At 48.3% G+C, this 22,823-nt stretch overlaps 1 protein-coding gene across 9 annotated transcripts in view; it reads right to left on the bottom strand.

Moving 5' to 3' along the window:
• Positions 1 to 6,663: 6,663 nt before the first annotated feature.
• Positions 6,664 to 22,823, bottom strand: part of RAD52 (RAD52 homolog, DNA repair protein) — a 68,390-nt gene continuing 52,230 nt past the window's right edge. For 7 of the 9 annotated variants that reach the window (XM_055281175.2, XM_063639913.1, XM_063639908.1 and 4 more), the window contains 7 exons: positions 21,853 to 21,971; positions 20,186 to 20,261; positions 10,978 to 11,159; positions 10,686 to 10,819; positions 8,806 to 8,910; positions 8,269 to 8,496; positions 6,664 to 7,839 (listed from right to left, as the gene is read on the bottom strand). In XM_055281175.2, coding sequence (XP_055137150.2) covers positions 7,778 to 7,839; positions 8,269 to 8,496; positions 8,806 to 8,910; positions 10,686 to 10,819; positions 10,978 to 11,159; positions 20,186 to 20,261; positions 21,853 to 21,971 — 906 coding nt within the window. In that variant the 3' untranslated portion in view covers positions 6,664 to 7,777. Of the gene's footprint in view, positions 7,840 to 8,268; positions 8,497 to 8,785; positions 8,911 to 10,676; positions 10,820 to 10,977; positions 11,160 to 20,185; positions 20,262 to 21,852; positions 21,972 to 22,823 lie in introns of those variants that run through there. The other 2 variants (XM_063639909.1, XM_063639914.1) reach the window with 2 other exon arrangements.

Below are 22,823 nucleotides of genomic sequence, written 5' to 3'. Positions count from 1 at the left end.
GTAGTCTGATCCTTGCCCAGCCTCTTTCATTGGTGCCGTGACTCGGATCGGGAACACCCCACCCTTCCGTGGGATCCCGATCCCTCTTCAGGCTCGGTCCAGACCCCGGCCGGTCTTCGCCCATTTTCCTGTTCGCCGACCTCTCCACCCAACACCGGCCTCATCTCGGTAAGTCTCCCCTCCTGGTGTCCAACACCAGCCGACCAACTCCCGTCTCAGCCGCCCGCTCTCGGCCGCCGTCAATCTTACTCTAGACTCGGCCTGCAGGGAATGGAGTTTTCTCCCTCTCCTCCTCACGTCTCTGGCCTGGGCCCCCCTTCCCTTTCTCGTCTCAAAACTCCTGGTACCAGGTGGCCCACGGTCCCCGGTCATAGTCGGCCCCTCAGTCCTTTCGCTTTGGTGACGACCAAACCGGAAGCTCTGAGTCATGTCGCAGTGTTCGGCTATTAGGGGACGCCCTACTTAGCCCTCACTGCATATCCTCTCGTAGCCCCGCAATGGGAGGCTCCGCATCCCTGGCGGCCGACTCTCCCCTACGATGCCTCCTGAACAATTTGTCAGCCCTAGGCTTAGCGGCCGACCTCAAACCAAAACGCACACAAGACTGGCCCACTTACCCCTTAGATAACCAAAACAAGTGGCCCCCTTATGGGTCCCTCAATCCTGGTATCCTCCAGGATCTCTATAACTATTGTGAGCGAACAGGAAAATGGGCAGAGATCCCGTACCTCCACGGGTTTTTCCTCCTAAAGGCCCTCAAACTGTCACCCTCCCCGACCCCCCTCATTCCTTCCGCTCCTGACTTTGATCCCGCCGATGAGCCCCCGCCATATCACCATCCACAGCCCTTCCCACCGCTGCCGCCCAGCCCGCAAGGGCCCCGCCCGCGGCAGCAGCCTCACCTCCTTCCGCCAACCCCGGCCTTCCTTCCCCGTCCTCTCCAACCTCTCCTACTTCCTTTCCTCCACCTTTCAGCCCTCCTACTACTCGCTCCAGATCTCACCTCCCTGTCCTCGCTCCTCTGCGAGAAGTAGCAGGGGCAGAAGGCATCGTTCGCGTCCATGTCCCCTTTTCTATGGCTGATCTTTCACAAATCGAAAAACGCTTAGGCTCCTATACCTCCAACCCTGCTTCATATATCAAAGAATTCCAGTATCTTCTCCAATCTTACAGCCTCACCTTTCACGGTATTTACATGATCCTCTGTAACACCCTTCTCCCTGAGGAGCGCCGGCGAGTCTGAGAGCAAGCCCGCACTTACGCAGACCAGGTCCACCAAACAACCCCAGCCCTGCCCACAGGGGCGCAAGCAGTCCCCGCGCAAGAGCCTAACTGGGATTACAACACCCAAATTGGCGTCGCTGCCTGGGACCACTTCACCACCTGCTTAATAACCGGGCTGCGTAAAGCAGCCCAAAAGGCAGTCAACTTTGAAAAACTTCACGAAATCATACAAGAGAAACATGAAAACCCATCCGCCTTTCTTGACCGCCTTACACAGGCACTCCAACAATATACCAACATAGACCCAGAAGCCCCGATGGCAGGCAGCTTCTCATGTCCATTTTTTCATGCAAAGCTTCCCAGACATTAGAGCCAAATTCACCCCGCAGACTGAGATTCTGGCCACCTCGTTCAAGGTATACCGTAACCGTGACGAGCAGGCGAGGAGGCAAAAGTGTCAAATGCTGGCTTAAGCTCTCCGAGCCCCTCCTCGGCCAACTATAAACACTGGTGACCATAAGCCACCACTTGCCCACCGTCAGCCCCCTGGGCCCTGCTTCAAGTGCGGCAAAGAAGGGCATTGGGTCTGTGAGTGTCCCAATCCCAGGCCTCCATACAAGCCGTGTCCAAAATACCATCAGCCCGGTCACTGGGCTGTTGACTGCCCCAACTCCCGGAGGGGGGTTGGGCCAGACCCTGGCCCTGCCCCCGACCTCTTAGGACTGGCCATTGACGATTGACGGAGCCCTGGGACTCCCCTCCCCGCCCCCCGACGCACACTATCACTGCACAGGAGCCCAGGGTGCCTCTCACAGTAGATGGGCACCTCGTCACCTTCCTCCTCGATACAGGAGCTACTTTCTCGGTTCTGCGGGAATTTTGGGGTGTCACTTCCACTTCCGGCCCTCCTATAGTCGGGGTAGGAGGCCAAACCATGCACCCAAGAACTACCCCACTTTTATCCTGCTCCTTCTCAGGTCACCTCTTCTCTCATAGGTTTTTAGTTATGCCGCAGTGCCCCCTTCCCCTTTTAGGAAGAGATACCCTTTCCAAGTTTAGAGCAGCCATCACTTTTAATCCCATAGCTCTCCCAGACTCTGCCTCCCTCCTCGCCCTAGTTGCCAACTCAGCTGACCAACCCCACACTCCGTCTTCCTTGTCCCTATCTGTCAACCCCACAGTCTGGGACACTGCCACCCCCTCACTGGCTCATTGCACTCCTGTTGAAATGTCTCTAAAAAACCCACACCACTTTCCATGTCAGCCCCAATATCCCCTTCCCACTACCAGCCTCAAAGGCTTGCAACCCCTTATCTCAGAACTTCTACAGAAGGGGTTCCTTAGGCCAACACACTCTCCATTCAACACTCCCATTCTAGCAGTAAAAAAACCCAATGGAAAGTTTTGCCTAGTTCAAGATCTGCGGCTTATCAATGAAGCTGTTAATAAGCCCATCCACCCGTTAGTCCCTAATCCCTATACTCTCCTCTCCTCTATCCTACCCGATACAACACATTTCTCGGTGGTGGACCTTAAAGATGCCTTTTTCACTATTCCCCCTCCCCGCAGTCCCAAGACTTCTTTGCTTTCACCTGGACTAACCTAGATACCCAACAGTCACAACAGCTTACCTGGACAGTACTTCCCCAAGGGTTTTGAGACAGCCCCCACATTTTTGGTCGAACCCTTGCCTCAGATCTCAGACTACTACACCTCCCTCACTCCACTCTCCTGCAATATGTAGATGATCTCCTCCTATGCAGTCCCTCTTTAACAGCCTCTCAAACTGACACCATTTCTCTCCTCAACTTCCTAGCAGAAAAGGATACCGGGTATCCCCCCAACTTTCCTCCACACAGGTGACCTATCTAGGAGTCCTCCTTTCCCACAACTCCAAGGCCATCACTCTAGACCGGAAGTGCTTCATCCGGAGTCTCCCGGTCCCCAAAACTAAGCAAGAACTTCTCTCATTTCTAGGGCTTGCAGGGTACTTCAGAACATGGATTCCCAACTACTCTCTCCTAGCAAAACCACTTTATGAGCTGTCCCGTGGAGCTCCATCTGAGCCCCTAGATACTACTGTCACCCAACCTTCTCAAGCCCTCCAACAGGCCCTTCTAAAGGCTCCAGCCTTACATCTCCCAAATCTCCAAAAACCCTTCACCCTATATGTACATGAACACAATGGCCTAGCCCTAGGAGTCCTAGGTCAAATGCAAGGACCCACATTTGCCACCATTGCATACTTGTCCAAATAGCTAGACCCCACAGTGTGAGGGTGGGCCCCCTGCCTCTGGGCCCTAGCAGCCGCCTACCTCCTACTCTTAGAATCAAAAAAACTCACCTATGGGGCAAGCATTGTTATTGCCTCTCTACACCAACTTAAAGATCTCCTCACATATAAGAGTCTACAAACCCTTCCTCCTTGTGGCATACTTTCACTTCTAGTCTCTTTCCTTCACAACCCAACTATTTCCTTCCAGCCATGTGCTCCCCTCAATCCTGCCACTCTCCCACCAATCAATCACCACCCTCCTCAACACGACTGCATTGAGATCCTAGAATCCCTCCTCCCTTGTCCGACTCATATAACCGAAGGACCCTTAGACAGTCCTGACCACACCTGGTTCACAGATGGCAGCTCTTTCACATTACAAGGGCAGTGCCTTGCAGGATATGCCATAGTCTCTCTAACCCAAACCATAGAGGCAAAGTCCTTACCACCAAATACCACTAATCAACAGGCAGAACTCATTGCGGCCACCTGCGCTTTCGAGTTAGCGGCAGACAGCTCACTTACGCTTTACACAGACTCTAAATATGTCTTCCACATCCTCCTCTCCCACTCGGCTATCTGGAAAGAAAGAGGATTACTCACAACCAAAGGGACATCCGTCACCAATGCCAGCCTCATCTCTCATCTCCTCCAAGCCTCTTTACTTCCCACAAAAATCGGAATCGTTCACTGCAGGTCCCACCAAGTTGACTCCTCCCCTGTAACCCAAGGCAATAGCAAAGCAGACCAAGAAGCCCGACAGGCAGCCTTATCGGCCCTATCCCCCACCTTAATGCTAGTCACCACAGAGCCATCAGGCCCACACCTGTCAACTGAGTCAAAACACACTCTTTTCACATAACCTTCATTCCATCTTCCACACCAGCCCCCAAACGTTGAAGGCGTTCCTCTCTTACTTTTTCACCTTAGACTCCTCTGATTTACAGTTCCTCCAACAGCTCACGTCCACCTGCACCATCTGCCAACGCACTAACCCACAAACCCCACTATGGCCAGGCACCTTCCCCACTCATCAGGCCTGGGGACACCTCCCCAGCAGCGATTGGCAACTTGACTTTACCCACATGCCTCCAGTTAAAAGATTTCGATACCTCCTAGTTCTAGTTGACACTTTCTCCGGGTAGGTTGAGGCTTTCCCGACTACCAATAAGAGAGCAAGCACAGTTGCTTCACTTCTCCTATCAGAAATCATCCCACGGTTTGAGGTCCCCTCCTCCCTGCAAACTGACAACGGTCCTGAGTTCACATCCCAAATCTCACAAAATATAGCAACAGCTCTCAACATACCTTGGCACTTTCACATCCCATATCACCCACAATCTTCCGGAAAAGTCGAGCGGACCAACCGCACACTCAAAGAGACCCTCACCGAGCTACTTAGAACTGCATCTAGACTGGGTGAAATTACTCCCCACAGCCTTATTCAGGCTTCGAGTTCTCCCAAAGAAACCCACCCTCATGTCTCCTTTTTAAGTCATGTATGGTCGTACAGCACTTCCTCCTGGCATTAATCCCACCTCACCACTGATCCCATCACATATTAATTATCCCCTCTTGTCCTTCATCCGTTGCGAGCTTTGGAAAAGGCAGGAAGGCCTCCAACCAGACACTAATAACATACAGACTACCTTCCCCCTCACGCCTGGTGGCTGGGTATTTTATTCACCACCCGGGCACACCGATTCAATGACTCTGGCCCCAAAATGGAAAGGGCCCCTCCAAATCGTACTATGCACCTCCACTGCCGCCAGACTCCAGGAATCTCCAGGACAACTAACCCCCTGGCTTCATATTTCCAGGTTAAAGCCAGCCACCAACCCGGATCAGTCAAGAAGCCCACCGGTCCCACACCATCCTACAAAATATACTTGCACACCTGTGCCAAACAGCCCACTCAAAATCCGCATCTCTAAAACACCTTCTCTTCCCCCTATTCCAGAAACACAGACTCTCCCCACAACCCTACTACCTGTTCACCATCAAAGAAACCTACACTACCAACAGGAGAACACACAACCCCCCTTCATCTCTCAAGTTCCACTTCTATGTGCAAACCTTAACAGACCTCCTCTTACCGCCTCCCACATCTTTTCACCTTCCTCCACCAGCGAACCCCCTTCACAGCCCTATTACCTTTTCACAGTCAAAGCCCCCTCTTGCTGCTGTCCCCTTATGCCTGCCAATAACTCCTCTGCCCCCACTAACTTCATCGTTTCCATCTCTAACCAAACCTTTAACCAGCTTCTCCTCAGAAATTACCAATTTTTAGCAACCTGTGAAGACACAGAGGACTCCAGAGACGGCCTACGTCAATGACCAATACGCCAGTCAGCCGACACCAGTCAGATAAGATCTACCATAACAACCCCTCATCCAACATCCCTCATCCAGCCATTTCCAGGGTCGAGTCTGCCAAACACCCTAAATAACTATCATTCTCTTTTCCTTCTGGGCTAAACCTAGGTCCAGCACCACCAGTTCCTAGATGACCTCTGCACGGACAGCTGGCTCATCGCAGACCCCTCCCTGCCCCTTGGCTGGCTCACGGCTTTGGACGACCTATACCTACAAGGAACATTCATAGACTTCACACCCGAGGAGGTGTTCATATATAGCGCCCTACTACTTGGCCTTATACTCCTACTGTGCCCTGTCCACAACCCTCACAGTCCTCCCTTACCCCTCCCCCACAACACCCGTTCAGCAGGAAGTAGCCAGACGAACTACAACGCCCATTTCTCCACTTCTTAAAAAACAAAAAAGGGAGGAACGTTAGGTAACAGGGGTACCTTAATGGCGCCGGTTCCGGGTTCTTCTCCCCTCCTTGACCAGGCACTGTCTGCACCTGCCAAAGGAGGGCCAATCAGAAAGAAGCATCTCCCGCCTTCCCTTGGGCCCGCCCCACGTCGGCCCAAGGGATATAAAACCCAGCACACCAGCAGCTCTCTCTTCTCTTCTCTTCCTTCTCCGCTCGATACCTCCAATAACGATCTCTTGACCGCGACCGGTGTAGTCTGATCCTTGCCCGGCCTCTTTCAGAAACAGTCGTGTTTGAGCATCCCTAATTGAAATGCTTGGAGATCAGAAAATTTCTGAGTACTGACATGATGCCAGAAGTGGAAAATTCCACACATGACCTTGTGTGACAAGTCACAAAGCACCAGGCATACAAGTTTATTCCTAAGAGAAAAAAAGACCCAGCCCCCTTCAGCTGCAGTATATCTTATACAAAAACTTTGTTACATGCACAAAATTATGTGTATGAGGTATATATATGAAACACAGGTGAATTCCACGTTCAGACTTGGGTCCCATCCCCAAGGTCTCATCACGTGTATACAAATATTCAAAAAATGCAAAACAATTCTGGTTTCAAGTATTTCAGATAAGGGGATAAGCAATATATATATATTTTGTTATAAGGTATATGATTTGCTTTCTCAAAAATGCCTCTTCTGGCCAGACACAGTGGCTCACACCAGTAATCCCTGTATTTTGTAAGGCAGAGGTGGGAGGATCACTTGAGCCCAGGAGGTTGAGCTGTGTTTACACCACTGAACTTCAGTCCTGGCAACACAGCAAGACCCTGTCTCAAAAAAACAGCCTTTTTTCTTGGTCTTAGATGATTATTTCCTTCCTTAGGAAAAAATGTCAGTCTTGAAGTCTTGAAAGAATGCAGGATTGTAGTGTCATAAACCCATAAATTAGAGTTTATTTATATTAAATGAAGACTGTAGCCTGGATTGATACAAAGTAGTAAAAGGCACTACTCCAACCTTTTTCCTGTCGTGATCCACAGTGCTTAATGTGGACAACATTGAAGGCATGGACCCTAAAGGAAAGAAGGCAGACGTTATGCAAAACAACTCACTGAATGTAGGCAATGGCTCAGGCAGGTGCTTAGGACCAAGTCTGGCCTATATTGCTTGAGGGCGAGGAGCCATTAGTGATTCCTACAATGTCCATCTTTATTAACATGATAGTTTAGTAATAAATAGTGGGAAGCCTCACAAGCCGAAGAAAAGGTATTCATCTGTCCAGAGCCTCTCCCTACTAGAGTGGCGGTCAAGCTTTTCCAAAGTGCTCAGCTCTAACTGCAGTGAGCTCTCAGTCAGATCCTCTTGATAAGGTTCAGAATGAAGCAAGATAAATCGCAATGAAGCTCATTCTCCAGGAGTGATGAACAATTTCATGACCAAAAAGTAGTTTTCCAAAGTCCCTTTGTGACAGAGTCTAATCACGTGGCCTGAGCCTCAGTTAAGATGGATCATATTTCCTTTTCTTCATGTCCTGGCTCTTCCTATGAGATTCCCAGTTTCCTATGGAAGACAAAATGGCCATAATTTTAAAATAAACTGACAGCTAATGATTTCTGGATTATACTAATGATCCTAATTTAGACTAAGCCCAAGAATGAGAATTACTGTTAGGAGGAAGGCAGATCATTCTCCTAGACCGAGTGACATCGTGCTCATGACAGACCTGCTGCTAGGAGGGAAAGCTCTCCATGCAGTCAAGTTTCCGCTTCCTGCTATTATCAGGAGCTGAAAAGGGCTGCACCTGAAGTCAGGAGCCCAAAGGAAAAGTTCTGGCTCTTAAACCAATTATCTTCTACTTGCAGTTTCATTCCCTAATAGAAGTTCCCTATTCTATCAAACTTTAAATGAAATGTCATCCTTCCTCAAAAATTCCCAGAATTAAAGCTAGGATCTCCCTTTAATTTTTGTGCCTGAACATCTCTCTGCTACCTGTTATGTGTTGGTCAGTGCTATAAGTTTGGAGGTCCCAAGATCCAGATTTTGCTTGTGGTTTCTGGTGGCAAAGACTGTGTGGAGTCCTGTTCTGGGTCACCATCTGGTTGTTCAAGGCTAGTGTGTCAGAGGTCTGGGCTGGGTCTGCTCTAGACGAGGGCTTGACCACACCATCCCCTGCATCTGGAGTCACAGCCCACTTTTCAGAGTTGTCTTCAAGAGTCTCTACAGAGGTCAAGGAAAAGTGCGTCATCAGCAAATAATGAAGTATTCTCATAGAAAGCACTGGAAAAACTGGCCGTCAGAAATTCCATGTCTTGAGTACCTTCTGACAGTTTTTGGAATTTCTCTCCCCTCCCCCTAAAAGTACACTTCCCTTTGGTTAGGACCAAAGAGGAACTGGACATATGCTATCAGCCAGAACCCCCTCAACAAAAACACACGAAAATGAGGATTTTTATGTTGCCTAAAAGGTATTCTGTGGCTACTAAAAACATACAGCACAGTAGCTTACAAGCATTTCAAGGTATTTACTGATTAATTCTTGAGTCACTCCTGCAAGGATGTCTTTCTCCAGGAGTGGTTCTGAGACGGCAGTTACAGGAGTGCTGTGCGTCAGAGGAGGGGCCGGAGGCGCTGCTACGGTTCACAGAGGAGAGAAAGGACAAGTCATAATCACATCACTGCATGGGATTTCAGAGCGTGAGGCACTCCCCTCTCGTTAGAGGGAACACTCTCAGAAGGACAACACCGCTTGGGGCTACGCTGCTTCAGCCAGTAAAAAGAACTCAGATTCCCGAGTCCCAGTCCTACCTACAGATCTGTCTGTGGTTTGAATTCTTCTCACCAGTGGGAAAAACAAGTTTCTTTCTCCTTTCACACCAAAAGTAAAAGGGTTCTTACAGGCCATCTAATCCAGTGTCTGGCTTGCTTGTTACAGCCATAACCCTTGCTCAAACAAAATCTTAAACTAAAATATGACCAGGCACAGTGGCTCACACCTGTAACCCCAGCACTTGGGGAGGCCAAGGTGGGAGGGTCGCTTGAAACCAGGAGTTCGAAACGCCACCTCTACAAAAAATAAAATATTAGCGGGTGTGGGAGCATGCACTTGTAGTCCCAGCTACTCAGGAGGCTGAGGAAGGAGGATCACTTGAGCTCAGGAAGGTCAAAGCTGCAGTGAACCCTGATCCCGCCACTGCACTCCAGGCTGGGTGACAGAGCAAGACCCTGTCTGAAAACAAACCAGCAAACAAAATCTTCAGCCAAAATCTGATGTGTGAAATGGATTAAAATAACAATGGCTCAGGTTGTCTGTCAAGGGGCAGGGAAGGCCTGGAGGGCAGCTTCCTCCACAATCTACCCGGGAGCTTCTGCAATGGTTGAGAAGCTAAACACCTACAGTAACTCAACAGTAAGGATATCCACAGGACAGGAAGTGGTTCTGCTTTGGTTTTTATGTTAATTTCAGCCTGTGGTGCTGAGGGGCATATGAATGAACCAAGCATGAAGCAAGTCCTCTGTGAATCTTCTTCACAATTTGTAGGGAAAAACTGAGCACAAGCTGGATGGATCTTTCCACTCTCTGAGTACGGACTACCTACCCCTGGATGGGCAGGAGAGAACAGGTGGGGAGACAGAGAAGAAAGAGAAGAAGGCGTCTGTATCACTATTCCCACTGAATCTGGACTCTGAAATGAACTAAAGTTGATAAATAATCTGCCAAAAGTTCCCGTTATTCTCAATCCCAATTTTGCCTTGTATTCGAAGATATCTCAGAAACGCAAGGCTTTTTTTTTTTTTTGAGACATGGTCTCACTCTGTTGCCCAGGCTGGAGTGCAGTGGCACGATCTTGGCTCACTGCAACCTCTGCCTTCTGGATTCAAGCAATTCTCCTGCCTCAGCCTCCCGAGTAGGGGGGACCACAGGCACACACCACCACACCTGGCTAATTTTTATGTATTTTTGGTAGAGACGCGGTTTCGCCATGATGGCCAGGCTGGTCTCAAACTCCTGACCTCAAGTGATGTGCCCACCTTGGCCTCCCAAAGTGCTGGGATTACGGACGTGAGCCACCATGCCTGGCCAAGGCTTTCTAATGTAGAGATGGCCAAAGTATTTGAAGCAAAAAAAAAGTTCTTTACCCTGAAATTTCTAATTCTAGAAGATTTTATCAAGGCCCACTTAGTTCCATGGGGAAAAAAAATCATTGTCTTTAGAAACGGGAAAATGTACAGCAGAGTTAAATACCTGAATTTCCTGGGCTCATCTCTCCTGCGTGTAGCTTGAGAGAAGTCCCAGCGAGGCCTGGTTTGGAGCCGGCCCAGGGTTACCGGCAGAATCAGGCCACCCTGCCTAGACTTCCTCCCGCAGAACCTCCCAGGGCTCCGCTCCCACCCCTCACACCCCTCACTCTTCTCAGAGGACGGCGTGGAGACGGGAACCTGCTGCTTCTCCATCCGCTCCCGGAACTGCTGCTGCAGCTGCTTTTGCCGGAGCTTCCGCTGGTACGTGGCCTCGCTCTCCACGGCGGATGAGGTCAGGCTTCTGCATGAGAGGACAACGGTGAGGGGGGACTCCCGAGCCACAGCCGTGGCTGCTGGGAGCACACGCAGCCAGCACACGGCTGGCTCTGAAGGAGGACGTGGAGGCAGCCCCAGTGACATAGGAAGGGGCAGCAGAGGAAGGGGACTTGGGCCGCATACCGGGAGCTGCAGTCCTTGTCCGCCTGTATCACAACATGGCTTGGTCTGGAAGGGGAGGTCACCTCCTGTAGTTGTGGGTGTCCCAGGGCCGTGTTCGGTCGGCAGCTGTTATATCTTGCCTCTTCCACAGACGGTTCAAAATCTTGTCTCTTCGCTTTAGTTAAATCCACTTCAAGAGGCAACTAGTAAGGAAAGAGAGGAGAAAAACAAGTTCCTTCAACTGGCTCTTGCCCTCCGCTTCTTCTCCCTGACTCACAGATTTAGATTCCTGGAAAATCGCATTTGACATCCTCTATCCATCACGCCTTCTAGGTCCTGTAACTATGAGGAGGAGGAGCCAGACAATTTCATGTTCTGTTAGTGAAGTTTTGATAAAAAGGAATCCTTCTTTGGTTTTGACTTAGGGCAGATGTTCTGTAAAATCGAATTTGAATCTTTCCTGGGCAGCTGGGTCTGTCTTTGCTGCCTCCTTGTCCTTTTTCCATGGAAATGAGCACACAGTCTCTGTGGAGGTCTGCACCTTCTCAACCCTTTCTGCCGGGGCCACCCCTGCAAATCGCACTCGTCACTGAGGGAGCCTCGGGCACGCTGTGGCATCACGAAGAACCCTTCAAACGACAGAGGGAGGAACACGGGAGGCACGGACGCCGGCTGCCAGCCAAGGCTGCAAGGACTCTTCCAGTACGGGGCTGTTGTGCATCTCATCAACATGAGAAGGGACAGTCCCGTGCTGCGTGGCACAGGGCAAATGATTTCATTTCCACACGGATTCCTACAGAAATCCAGAACATTTTTACTTGGGGAAACATCTCTCAATTCATAAAACTGATGCTGATGGAATAATTGTTTGAATATGAGGGATTAAGATGATTAATTTAATGAGGGATTAAAATGATTAAGATTTTGACCTGAAAGTGAAAATTATAGTGCAGATTTCATATCTACATTGAAAGATAAATGAGTAGTTTAAAAAGAAATGAGCTTTGGCCAGGCACGTTGGCTCATGCCTGTAACCCCAGCACTCTGGCAAGCCAAGGCAGATCACTTGAGTCCAGGAGTTCAAGACCAGCCTGGCCAACATGGCAAAAATACAAAAATACAAAAAAATATCGAAGGAACTCCTGAGTAACAGTCTGTCTCTACTAAAAATACAAAAAAAAAAAAAAAAAAAAAAAAAAAATTAGCTGGGCATGGTGGCACACACCAATAATCCCAGCTACTCAGGAGGCTGAGGCAGGAGAATCACTTAAACCTGGGAGGCAGAGGTTGCAGTGGGCAGAGATCGCACCACTGCACTCCAGCCTGGGCGACAGAGCAAGACTGTGTCTCAAAAAAAAGAAATGAGCTTTGAAAAATATGAAAGACTGGCAATACCAAGTACTGTCGAAGATATGGAACAATTGGAACTTACACAATGCCACGTGGGGCGTGAATTAATACAACCATACAGGAAAACAGGAAGAACCTACTAAAACTAAACATGTACCTATCTTCTCACCCAATAATTCCCAACAAAAATGAGTCCGAGTGTACAGCAAAAGAATGCTAACAGCAGCTCTCATGAAAACAGCCACAAGCTACAAAAACCAAAATGTCTACTAGGAAAAGACTAGAAAAATAAACTGCCACATACTCATGCAAAAGAAAATTATACAGCAATGAAACTGCTGCGTGCACGGTGAATGAATCTCACCACCATGCTGGATTCAAGTAAGATACAAAGAGTTCAAACTGCAGGATTCCAAAAAAGTACATCACAATAAAAACAAATTGGTGGCTTTCTTTGTTTTCGTTTTGTTTTGTTTTTGAGAGAGGGTCTCGCTCTGTAGCCCAGGCTGGAGTGCAGTGGCATAATCACCGCTCACTGCAGCTGGGCCTCCTGGGCTCAAATGATTCTCCCAGCTCAGCCTCCCAAGCAGCTGGGACTACAGGCACCACCACCAGGCCCAGCTAATTTTTATTTTTGTTTCATAGAGACAGGGTCCCACTATGTTGTCCTGGCTGGTCTCCAACTCCTGGGCTCAAGCAATCCTTCTTCCTCGGCCTCTCAAACTGGTGGGATTACAGGAGTGAGCCACCACACCTGGCCAATCTGTGTTGTTAAAAGTGGTTTGCTCAGAGTGGGAAGGAGGGCAGGGGATGGCAATGACTGCAAGGAACACAGCTGGGCCTTCTAGGTACTAGTAATGTCTTGATTCAGATGTTGGCTATGTGGATGTGTTTGGTTTGAAAATTCATCAAGCTGAGCATGGATGATATGTGCACTTGTCTACATGTCTATATGTTCTTTTTAATACTTCGGTCAATTTTCTTAAAATATGAACTGTACGATTCCACTTACAGTACAATTCCATTTGTGAACTTTACATATATAAAGTTCAAAAACAGGAAAAAATAATCCATGGAAGTCAGAATAGAAGACAGGACAGTAGTTACTTTTGAAAAAAGGAAAGCAAGGCAGTGACTGGAAGAGGGCAAAATGGGGCTTCTGGGCTGCTGGTAAAGCTCTGATTCCCGATCTGGGAGGTGAACAGCTGTGCTCACTTATGAAATGGTAGCTCGTGCCTGTAATCCCAGCACTTTGGGAGACTGAGGCAGGTGGCTCACTTGAGGTCAGGAGTTCGAGATCACCCTGGCCAACATGGCAAAACCCCGTTTCTACTAAAAATACAAAAATTAGCCGGGCATGGTGGCGGGTGCCTGTAATCCCACTTACTTGGGAGGCTGAGGCTGGAGAATCACTTGAACCCACAAGGCAGAGGTTGCAGTGATCACAACATTGCACTCCAGCCTCGGTGACAAGAGTGAAACTCTGTCTCAACAAAAAAAAAAAAGGAGAAATTTGGGGCCAGGCTCAGTGGCTCACACCTGTAATGTAGCTCACACCAGGCTCAGTGGCTCACACCTTGGGAGGCCAAGGCAGGTGGATTGATCACTTGAGCCCAGGAGTTTGAGACCAGCCTGGCCAAGACAGCAAAACCCCACTCTACTAAAAATACAAAACATTAGTTGGGTGTAGTGGCGGGTGCCTGTAGTCCCAGCTACTCAGGAGGCTGAGTCACGAAAATCGCTTGAACCTGGGAGGCAGAGGTTGCAGTGAGCCAAGATAGCGCCACTGCACTCCAGCGTGGACGACAGAGCAAGACTCTGTCTAAAAAAAAAAAAAAAAAAGTGGGCTGGGCGTGGTGGCTCACGCCTGTGATCCCAACACCTTGGGAGGCTGAGGTGGGCGGATCACCTGAGGTTAAGAGTTGGAGATCAGCCTGACCAACATGACGAAACCCCATCTCTACAAAATACAAAAAATTAGCTGGGCGTGGTGGCGCACACCTGTAGTTCCAGCTACTCAGAAGGCTGAGGCAGAAGAATTGCTTGAACCCGGGAGGCGAAGGATGCAGTGAGCCAAGATTGCACCACTGCACTCTAGCCTGAGCAGCAGAACAAGACTCCGTCTCAAAAAAAAAAAAAAAATTATTATAGGAGACAAGGGTATTATATAATGATAAGAATGTCAGCCGGGCGCAGTGGCTCATGCCTATAATCCCAGCACTTTGGGAGGCCGAGGTGGGCAGATCACGAGGTCAGCAGGTCAAGACCATCCTGGCTAACACGGTGAAACCCCGTCTCTACTAAAAATACAAAAAATTAGCTGGGCTTGGTGGCGGGCGCCTGTAGTCCCAGCTACTCAGGAGGCAGAGGCAGGAGAATGGTGTGAACCCAGGAAGCAGAGCTTGCAGTGAGCCGAGATGGTGCCACTGCACTCCAGCCTGGACGACAGAGTTAGACTCTGTCTCAAAAAAAAAAAAAAGAATGTTGGCCAGGCGCAGTGGCTCACGCCTGTAATCCCAGCACTTTGGGAGGCCGAGGCGGGCGGATCACAAGGTCAGGAGATCGAGACCATCCTGGATAACACGGTGAAACCCCGTCTCTACTAAAAATACAAAAAAATAGCCGGGTGTGGTGGCAGGCACCTGTAGTCCCAGCTACTCGGGAGGCTGAGGCAGGAGAATGGCGTGAACCCGGGAGGCGGAGCTTGCAGTGAGCCGAGATCACACCACTGCACTCCAGCCTGGGTGACAGAGCAAGACTCCGTCTCAAAAAAAAAAAATGTCAATTCACCAAGAAGATATAACAATTATAAATATTTATGCACCAAACACCAGAGGTCCTAAATATATGAAGCAAACTTTGAGAGGATTGTAAGGTGAAATAAAAGCAATACAATAATAGTAGGAGACTTCACTACTCAACTTTCAATAATAGATAAAACAACCAAACAAAAGATGAATAAGGTGATAGAGTATTTGAACAATACTATAGGCCAACTGGACCTAACAGTCATATACATAACATTCCACCCACCAACAGCAGAAAATGCATTCTTCTCAAGTACACATGGAACATTCTCCAAGACAGACCACATGTTAGGCCACAAAACAAGTCCTAACAAATTCAAGATTGAAATCATATAAAATATCTTTTCAATCACAATGGAATGAAACTAGAAATCAACAGCAAAAAGAAAACTGGAAAATCCACAAATCAGTAGAAATTAAACACCACACTCTTAAAGTCAAAGGAAATGTAACAAGTAGACTTAGAAGAATTCCCTGAGACGAATGAACACTACAACACAACTACCACACCTCTGGGGTGCAGTGAAAGAAGTCTCAAGAGGGAAGTTACACACACATTTAAAAAAAAAGATCTCAAATCTATGTTATACCTCAAAGAACTGGAAAAAAAAAGTTACACCCAAAGCTAGAAGAAAGGAAATTCTAAAAGGATGAGAGCAAACATAAGTGAAAGACAGAATACAAAAACAATACGAAAAAGCTCAATAAAAATAGGAGTTGGGCCACATGTGGTTGCTCACACCTGTTATCCCAGCATTTTGGGAGGCCAAGGCAGGTGGATCACTTGAGGCCAGGAGTTTGAGACCAGCCTGGGCAACATGGTAAAATTTTTTGTATTCTGTACAAAAAATAAAAAAATTAGCCTGGCATGGTGGCAAATGCCTGTAGTCCCAGCTACTTGGGAGGCTAAGGCAGGAGGATCATTTGAGTCCGGGGTATAGAGGCTGCAGTGAGCTGAGATCACACGCCTGCCCTCCAGCCTGGGTGGGAGGATCACTCAAGCCCAGGATGTCGAGGCTGCAGTGAGCCAGGCCATGATCAGACCACTGCATTCCAGCCTGGGTGACAGGGTGAGACCTTGTCATGAAATGAGATGAGATGAGATGAGATGAATAAAAGAAATTAAATTAAAATAATAAAACAAAATAAAATGACAAAGGACTTGAATAGACATTTCTCCAAAGACGATAAGCAGATGGCCAATAAGCATATGAAAATATGGTTGGCTGGGTGCGGGGGCTCACACCTGTAATCCCAGCACTTTGGGAGGACAAGGCGGGCGGATCACCTGAGGTCAGGAGTTCGAGACCAGCCTGACCAACATGGTGAAACCCTGTCTCTACTAAAAATACAAAAATTAGCTGGGCATGGTGGCAGACGCCTATAGTCCCAGCTACTTGGGAGGCTGAGACAGGAGAACTGTTTGAACCCAGAGGCGGAGGTTGCAGTGAACCAAGATTGTGCCACTGCACTCCAGCCTGGGTAACAGGGTGAGACACTATCTCAAAAAAGAAAATATGGTCAACATCACTAATCATCAGGGGGTATGCAAATCCTAACCACAATAAAATATCACACCCATTAGGTTGGCTAAAAAAAAAAAAAACCCAAAAACTCAGAAAATAACAAGTGCTGGTTAGGATTTAGAAAAATCTGAACTCATGTGCACTGTTGGTGGAATTGTAAAATTGGGCAACTGCTATGAAAATCAGCATGGCAGCTCCTCGAAAAATTAAAAATAGGATTACCATATGACCCAGCAATCCCCTTCAGAATGTCTAAAAGAATTGAAAACGGGATCTCAAAGAGAGTTACACACCCTCGTTCACAGCAGCATTATTCACAATAGCCAAGAGGTTGAAAGCAACCCAAATGCCCATCAACAAATGAATGCATAAACAAAATGTGGTCTATATATACAATGGAATATTCAGCCACAGAAAGGAGGGAATTCTGATACACACTACATGGATGAATCTTAAGGGCATTAATGCTAAGTGAAATAAGCCAGTCACAAAAAAGAAAAATTATGTGATTCCATTTATATGAGGTATCCAGAGTCGACAAATTCATAGAAACAGAAAGTAGACACACCTACAATCTCAGCACTTAAGGAGGCTGAGTGGGAGGATTGCTTGTAGCCAGGAGTTTGAGACTAGCCTGGGCAACAGCAAAACTCTATGCCCACACAAAAAAAAGTATTTTATTTTTATTTTATTATTATTATTTTGAGACACAATCTCACTCTGTCTCCCAGGCTGGAGTGCAGTGGTGCGATCTTGGCTCACTGCAGCCTCCACCTCCCAGGTTCAAGCGATTCTCACGCCTCAGCCTCCAGAAGCGCTGGGATTACGGGCAGGCTGACCACCATGCCCAGCTAATTTTTGTATTTTTTTAGTAGAGACAGGGTTTCACCATGTTGGCCAGGGTGGTCTCAAACTCCTAGGCTCAAGCGATCTAACCACCTCGGCCTCCCAAAGTGCTAGGATTACAGGCAGGAACCACAGCGCCCAACCTAATTTTTTAAAAAAGAAAAAAAAATCAAGACCAGCCTCGGCAACACAGCAAGAACTCATCTCTAAAAAAAAAGAAAAGTTGATTAGCTGGGTCCAAGTGCAGTGGCCCCTGCTGTAATCCCAGCGCTTTGGGAGGCTGAGGCAGGAGGATCACTGAGCCCAGTAGTTCATGACCAGCCCTGAGAAATTGTCTCTACAAAAAAAAAATAATAATTGTTTAAAAAATAAATTAGCTAAGTGTGCTGGCACATACCTGTAGTTCTAGCCACTTGAGAGGCTGAGGCAGGAGGATCCAGGAGGATCCCCTGGGCCCAGGAGTTCAAGGATGCAGTGAATTATGATTGCACTCCTGCATTCCAGCCTGGGTGACAGAGCAAGACCTCATCTTTCATAAAATAAATTTTAAAAAAAGGAAAGAAAAAGAAAGAAAGTGGAAGTAGTTACAAGGGTCTAGGAAAGGGGAAATGTGGAGGTCTTGTTTCACAGGTACAGGGTCTCTGTTCTGCAGATCAATTTCACAACAATGTGAATACACTTAACACTACTCAACCACACACTAAAAGTAGTTAAAATGTGATGTGTTTTACTACAATTTAAAAAAAGAAAAGGCCAGGTGTGGTGGCTCACGCCCGTCATCCCAGAACTTTGGGAGGCCGAGGCAGGCGGATCATTTGAGGTCAGGCGTTCAAGACCAGCCTAGCCAACAGGGCGAAACCCCATCTACTAAAAATAAAAAAATTAGCTGGGCATGGTGACTGGCACCTGTAGTCCCAGCGACTTGGGAGGCTGAGGCAGGAGAATGGCGTGAACCCAGGAGGCGGAGGTTGCAGTGAGCCGAGATCGCACTATTGCACTCCAGCCTGGGCGACAGAGCGAGACTATCTCAAAAAAAAAAAAAAAAAAGAAAAAGAAAAAGAAAACTTGACTAATATCTCTCATAAACATAGATGCAAAAATGCCTAACAAAGGCCGGGCGCGGGGGCTCACACCTGTAATCCCAGCACTTTGGGAGGCTGAGGCAGGCAAATCATGAGGTCAGGAATTCAGGACCAGCCCGACCAAGATGGTGAAACCCGGTCTCTACTAAAAAAATACAAAAATTAGGCTGGGCGCGGTGGCTCACGCTTGTAATCCCAGCACTTTGGGAGGCCGAGGCGGGTGGATCACGAGGTCAGGAGATCGAGACCACGGTGAAACCCCGTCTCTACTAAAAATACAAAAAATTAGCTGGGCGTGGTGGCAGGCGCCTGTAGTCCCAGCTACTCGGAGAGGCTGAGGCAGGAGAATGGCATGAACCCAGGAAGCGGAGCTTACAGTGAGCCGAGATTGCGCCACTGCACTGCAGCCTGGGCAACAGAGCGAGACTCCGTCTCAAAAAAAAAATACAAAAATTAGCCAGGCGTGGTGGTGCACACCTGTAATCCCAACTACTGAGGAGGCTGAGGCAGGAGTGTTGCTGGAACCCAGGAGGCGGAGGTTGCAGTGAGCCAAGATCGCACCACTGCACTTCAGCCTGGGTGACAGCGAGACTCCATCTCAAAAAGAAAAAAAAATGTCTAACAAAATATTAGCCAACTGAATCCAATAATGTTTAAAAATGATTTTTTTAAAGGAGTTTGTACAGATGCCCAGTGACACATACCTTGTGGGGCTCCACGAGGACAAGAATCTGTCAGGCACAGGATGGGAATTGCTGCCCTGGGGAGCGACACGGCAGGGTCCTCGGGGAGCAGATGAGGCAGGAGGAACACTCCAGAAGCCACTCATGGCAAGTCAGGTGTGACTCCAGGGCTGCCCAGCCACAGACCCCATTCTCCAAAGGCAAATGCTCATATCACCTTATAGGTATTGACAGAAATAATGGACATCTAAATCTTAATGACACCAGAACTAAGGAAAAGAAAGAAGGCTCAACAGTGAGGCTGGGAGTGTCTGGGAAGGACAGTGGTGCTGCAGAGGGCTGTGTGCTCACTTTGAGGCTTCACACACTACCCCCAACCACAGTTCTCTACCTACACATAACACAAATCCTCTAGACCTCACGTTCCTGTCAAATGATGTGGCTTTCTTTTTTTTTTTTGGAACGGAGTCTCGCTCTGTCGCCCAGGCTGGAGTGCGGTGGCGCGAACTCGGCTCACTGCAAGCTCTGCCTCCTGGATTCACACCATTCTCCTGTCTCAGCCTCCTGAGTAGCTGGGACTACAGGCACCTGGCCACATGCCCGGCTAATTTTTTGTATTTTTAGTAGAGATGGGGTTTCACCGTGTTAGCCAGGATGGTCTTGATCTCCTGACCTCGTGATCCGCCCGCCTCGGCCTCCCAAAGTGCTGGGATTACAGGCGTGAGCCACCGCCCAAATGATGTGACTTTAAAAAAAAAGTAAAATCTTGTGATTAGTTCCTGCTATCTCTGACATTCGAAATCTGAAATAAAAATTCCCAACCCTCTAAATAGCTGCGTCCTCACTTTTTCTCTTTGCATCCTCCAAATACTCCAACCATGATACAGAAGAGTTTGCTGCATTATCTTCACTCCACTCATCCATGTCTAATATACCTGGCGTGGAAGTTTATTTAGTGACCTCAGGTAGTCTTTGTCCAGAATACAGTTTCCAAGTGCGTTCCCAAAACTCCTAAGGGCAAGAGAAAAAAAAGTGAAACAGGGTTAAGAATTGTTACACATGAATATCAGAGAATAGAGTTACAACTTTTGTACAGGTTGCTTCTCAGGCGCAGCAGAGGGAATGGACCCTAACCTGCATTCCCCATCGATGTCTCATAAGCATCTAGCATGTTCCTGCACTGTGTTCTTTCTGAGAATACTGCAGTGAGAACAAGACACAAATCCCTACCCTCACAGAGACGATGAGTCTGAAAAGATTAAGGTGCCATTCACAAAACCCACCAGCCACCTCCTGACATGGAGAACAAACTGCAGAGAGTTTTTCTTTTTTTTTCCCCCAAAGGCTGCTCCAATTTCCCAGCAGGAGTAGGCAACACACACTTGGGAACAACCTCCCATGACCAGAGTTCTTAACTTGGGATCTATGGGCTCCCCCACAGAACTCATAGGCTTTTCTGGTTCCATTCACTTCAATTCTCAAAGACACGGATATGGTTTGGATGTTTATCCCTCCAAATTTCATGTTGAAATGTGGCCTCCAACGCCGGGGGTGTGGCCTGGCGGGAGGTACTGGATCCTGGGGCCGGATTCCTCATAAACAGCTTAGTGCCATCCCCTTGGTGTTGAGTGAGTTCTCACTCAGCTCATGAGAGACCTGGTGCTTTTGAGTGTGGGGCTGGGCATGATGGCTCGTGCCTGTGATCCCGGCACTTTGGGAGGCTGAGGCAGGAGGATGACTTGAACCCAGGAGTTTGGGCAACAAAGGGAGACCCTGTCTCTCCAAAAAAAATTTTTTTTTTAATTAACTGGGGGTGGTGTCATGTGCCTGTGACCCCAGCTACTCGGGAGGCTGAGGCAGGAAGATCACTTAAGCCCAGGGGTTCAAGGCTGCATTGAGCGATGACGGCACCACTGCACCCCAGCCTGTGCAACAGAGCAAGATCCTGTCTCAAAAAATGAAAAACAACAGTAAAATAAATAAATAGGCCTGGGGCCCCTTCCCTCTCTCTCTTGCTCCCTCTCTCTCTCTCCATGTTCCCTCTTCGCCTTCTGCCATGATTAGAAGCTTCCTGAGGCCTCACCAGCAGTGGATGCTGGCACCAGACTTCCAGTACAGTCCATAGAATCATAAGCCAATCAAACCTCCTTTATTTATAAATTCCCCAGCCTCTGGTCTTCCTGCATAGCAACGTAAATGGACTAACACGGACATCCGCGTGACTGTGTAACTACGTTAACTGTGCTACCTGTGCGTAGCGGAGGACTGCTGAGGAGCACGGAGAAGATGAGGGTGCTGTCTGTGCACTCGCAGTAGGAGTGGCAAGGCCTCCGGCACACATTACTGAGTGCGCGGAGAAGAGAGAATACAGGATTCTACCACTTATTCCCAGCAAGGGAAGCCTGAAACAGAAACATCGAAAACATACTAACAAAAGTGGGAAAACAGGGCAGACAGGAACCAGGGCAGGGGTGAGACTTACCTTCCATGCTGCTTAGATTTTTGAACCGTGTGGATGTATTACCTCTTCCAAAAAAAACTGAAACCTGCTCTGAAGCAAGAGCTGAAATGACGCAGGTTAGACTTCCAGCCTTGCACTCACCTGAGGGCTCGCTTCAGCCCGTCTGTCACCGCCTCCTTCCTTGCCTTCTCCAAAGATAAAGCCTTGGACTTGAGGCCCTCACTAACACCATAACCAACATCTTCATGATATGAACCATCCTGGGGGCAGAAAAGGAGTTCAAACTCAAACACGAGAGCGGCAGGTGCGCCACAACTTCCCCGTTCCTCAAGCAGCAGAGTTTGAAGCAGGAATCTCCCATGTGGCAGCCTTACTACAGGGGCACAGGCAGAAGGCTGGGAGAGAATCCGTTGCCAATGCTGCTTCCTAGACCTGGTCTGCCTGAACATGTGCCTGTGGTCAAGGTGTCAAGACGATCCTCCCTTCCCAACTTCCCAGCACACAAAGGGCACATTAGAAACCCACCCCAAATCCTATCAGCATGCATTACCCTAAGGTAAAAAACCTCTGGGATGGCCAGGCCGGGCATGGTGGCTCATGCTGTAATCCCAGCCCTTTGAGAGGTTGAGGGAGGTGGATCACTTGAGGTCAGGAGTTCAAGACCAGCCTGGTCAACATGGTGAAACCCCATCTCTACTAAAAATACAACAATTAGCCGGGTGTGGTGGCATGCGCCTGTAATCCCAGCTGCTCAGGAGACTGAGGCAGGAGAATCACTTGAACCTGGGAGGCAGAGGTTGCAGTGAGCCAAGATCGTGCCACTGCACTCCAGCCTGGGCGACAGAGTGAGACTATGTCTTGGAAAAAAAAACCTCTGGGATATCAAACAAAGGGATAATTTGAATATTGGATCTAATGGTCTCTAAGGATTGGAGAGCAAATCTTTTTGTTAGTCAGGTGGCATCCAGTTCCTGCCTTTCACCAAAAGTGAAGGTGGACCTGAGCAAATCATTCGCTGATTGAGAATTAAATACAATGTTTGATGCTAGCACTCTGTGATTTTTAAAAAATAACTCAGAAAGCACTCAATGAGTGACACTATAACAAAATTC

This window comes from Symphalangus syndactylus, chromosome 5 (assembly GCF_028878055.3).
Source record: "Symphalangus syndactylus isolate Jambi chromosome 5, NHGRI_mSymSyn1-v2.1_pri, whole genome shotgun sequence".
Lineage (NCBI taxonomy): Eukaryota > Metazoa > Chordata > Mammalia > Primates > Hylobatidae > Symphalangus > Symphalangus syndactylus.
The sequence above is the reverse complement of the archived record's forward strand: the minus strand, read 5'-3'. Positions and strand labels throughout refer to the sequence as shown.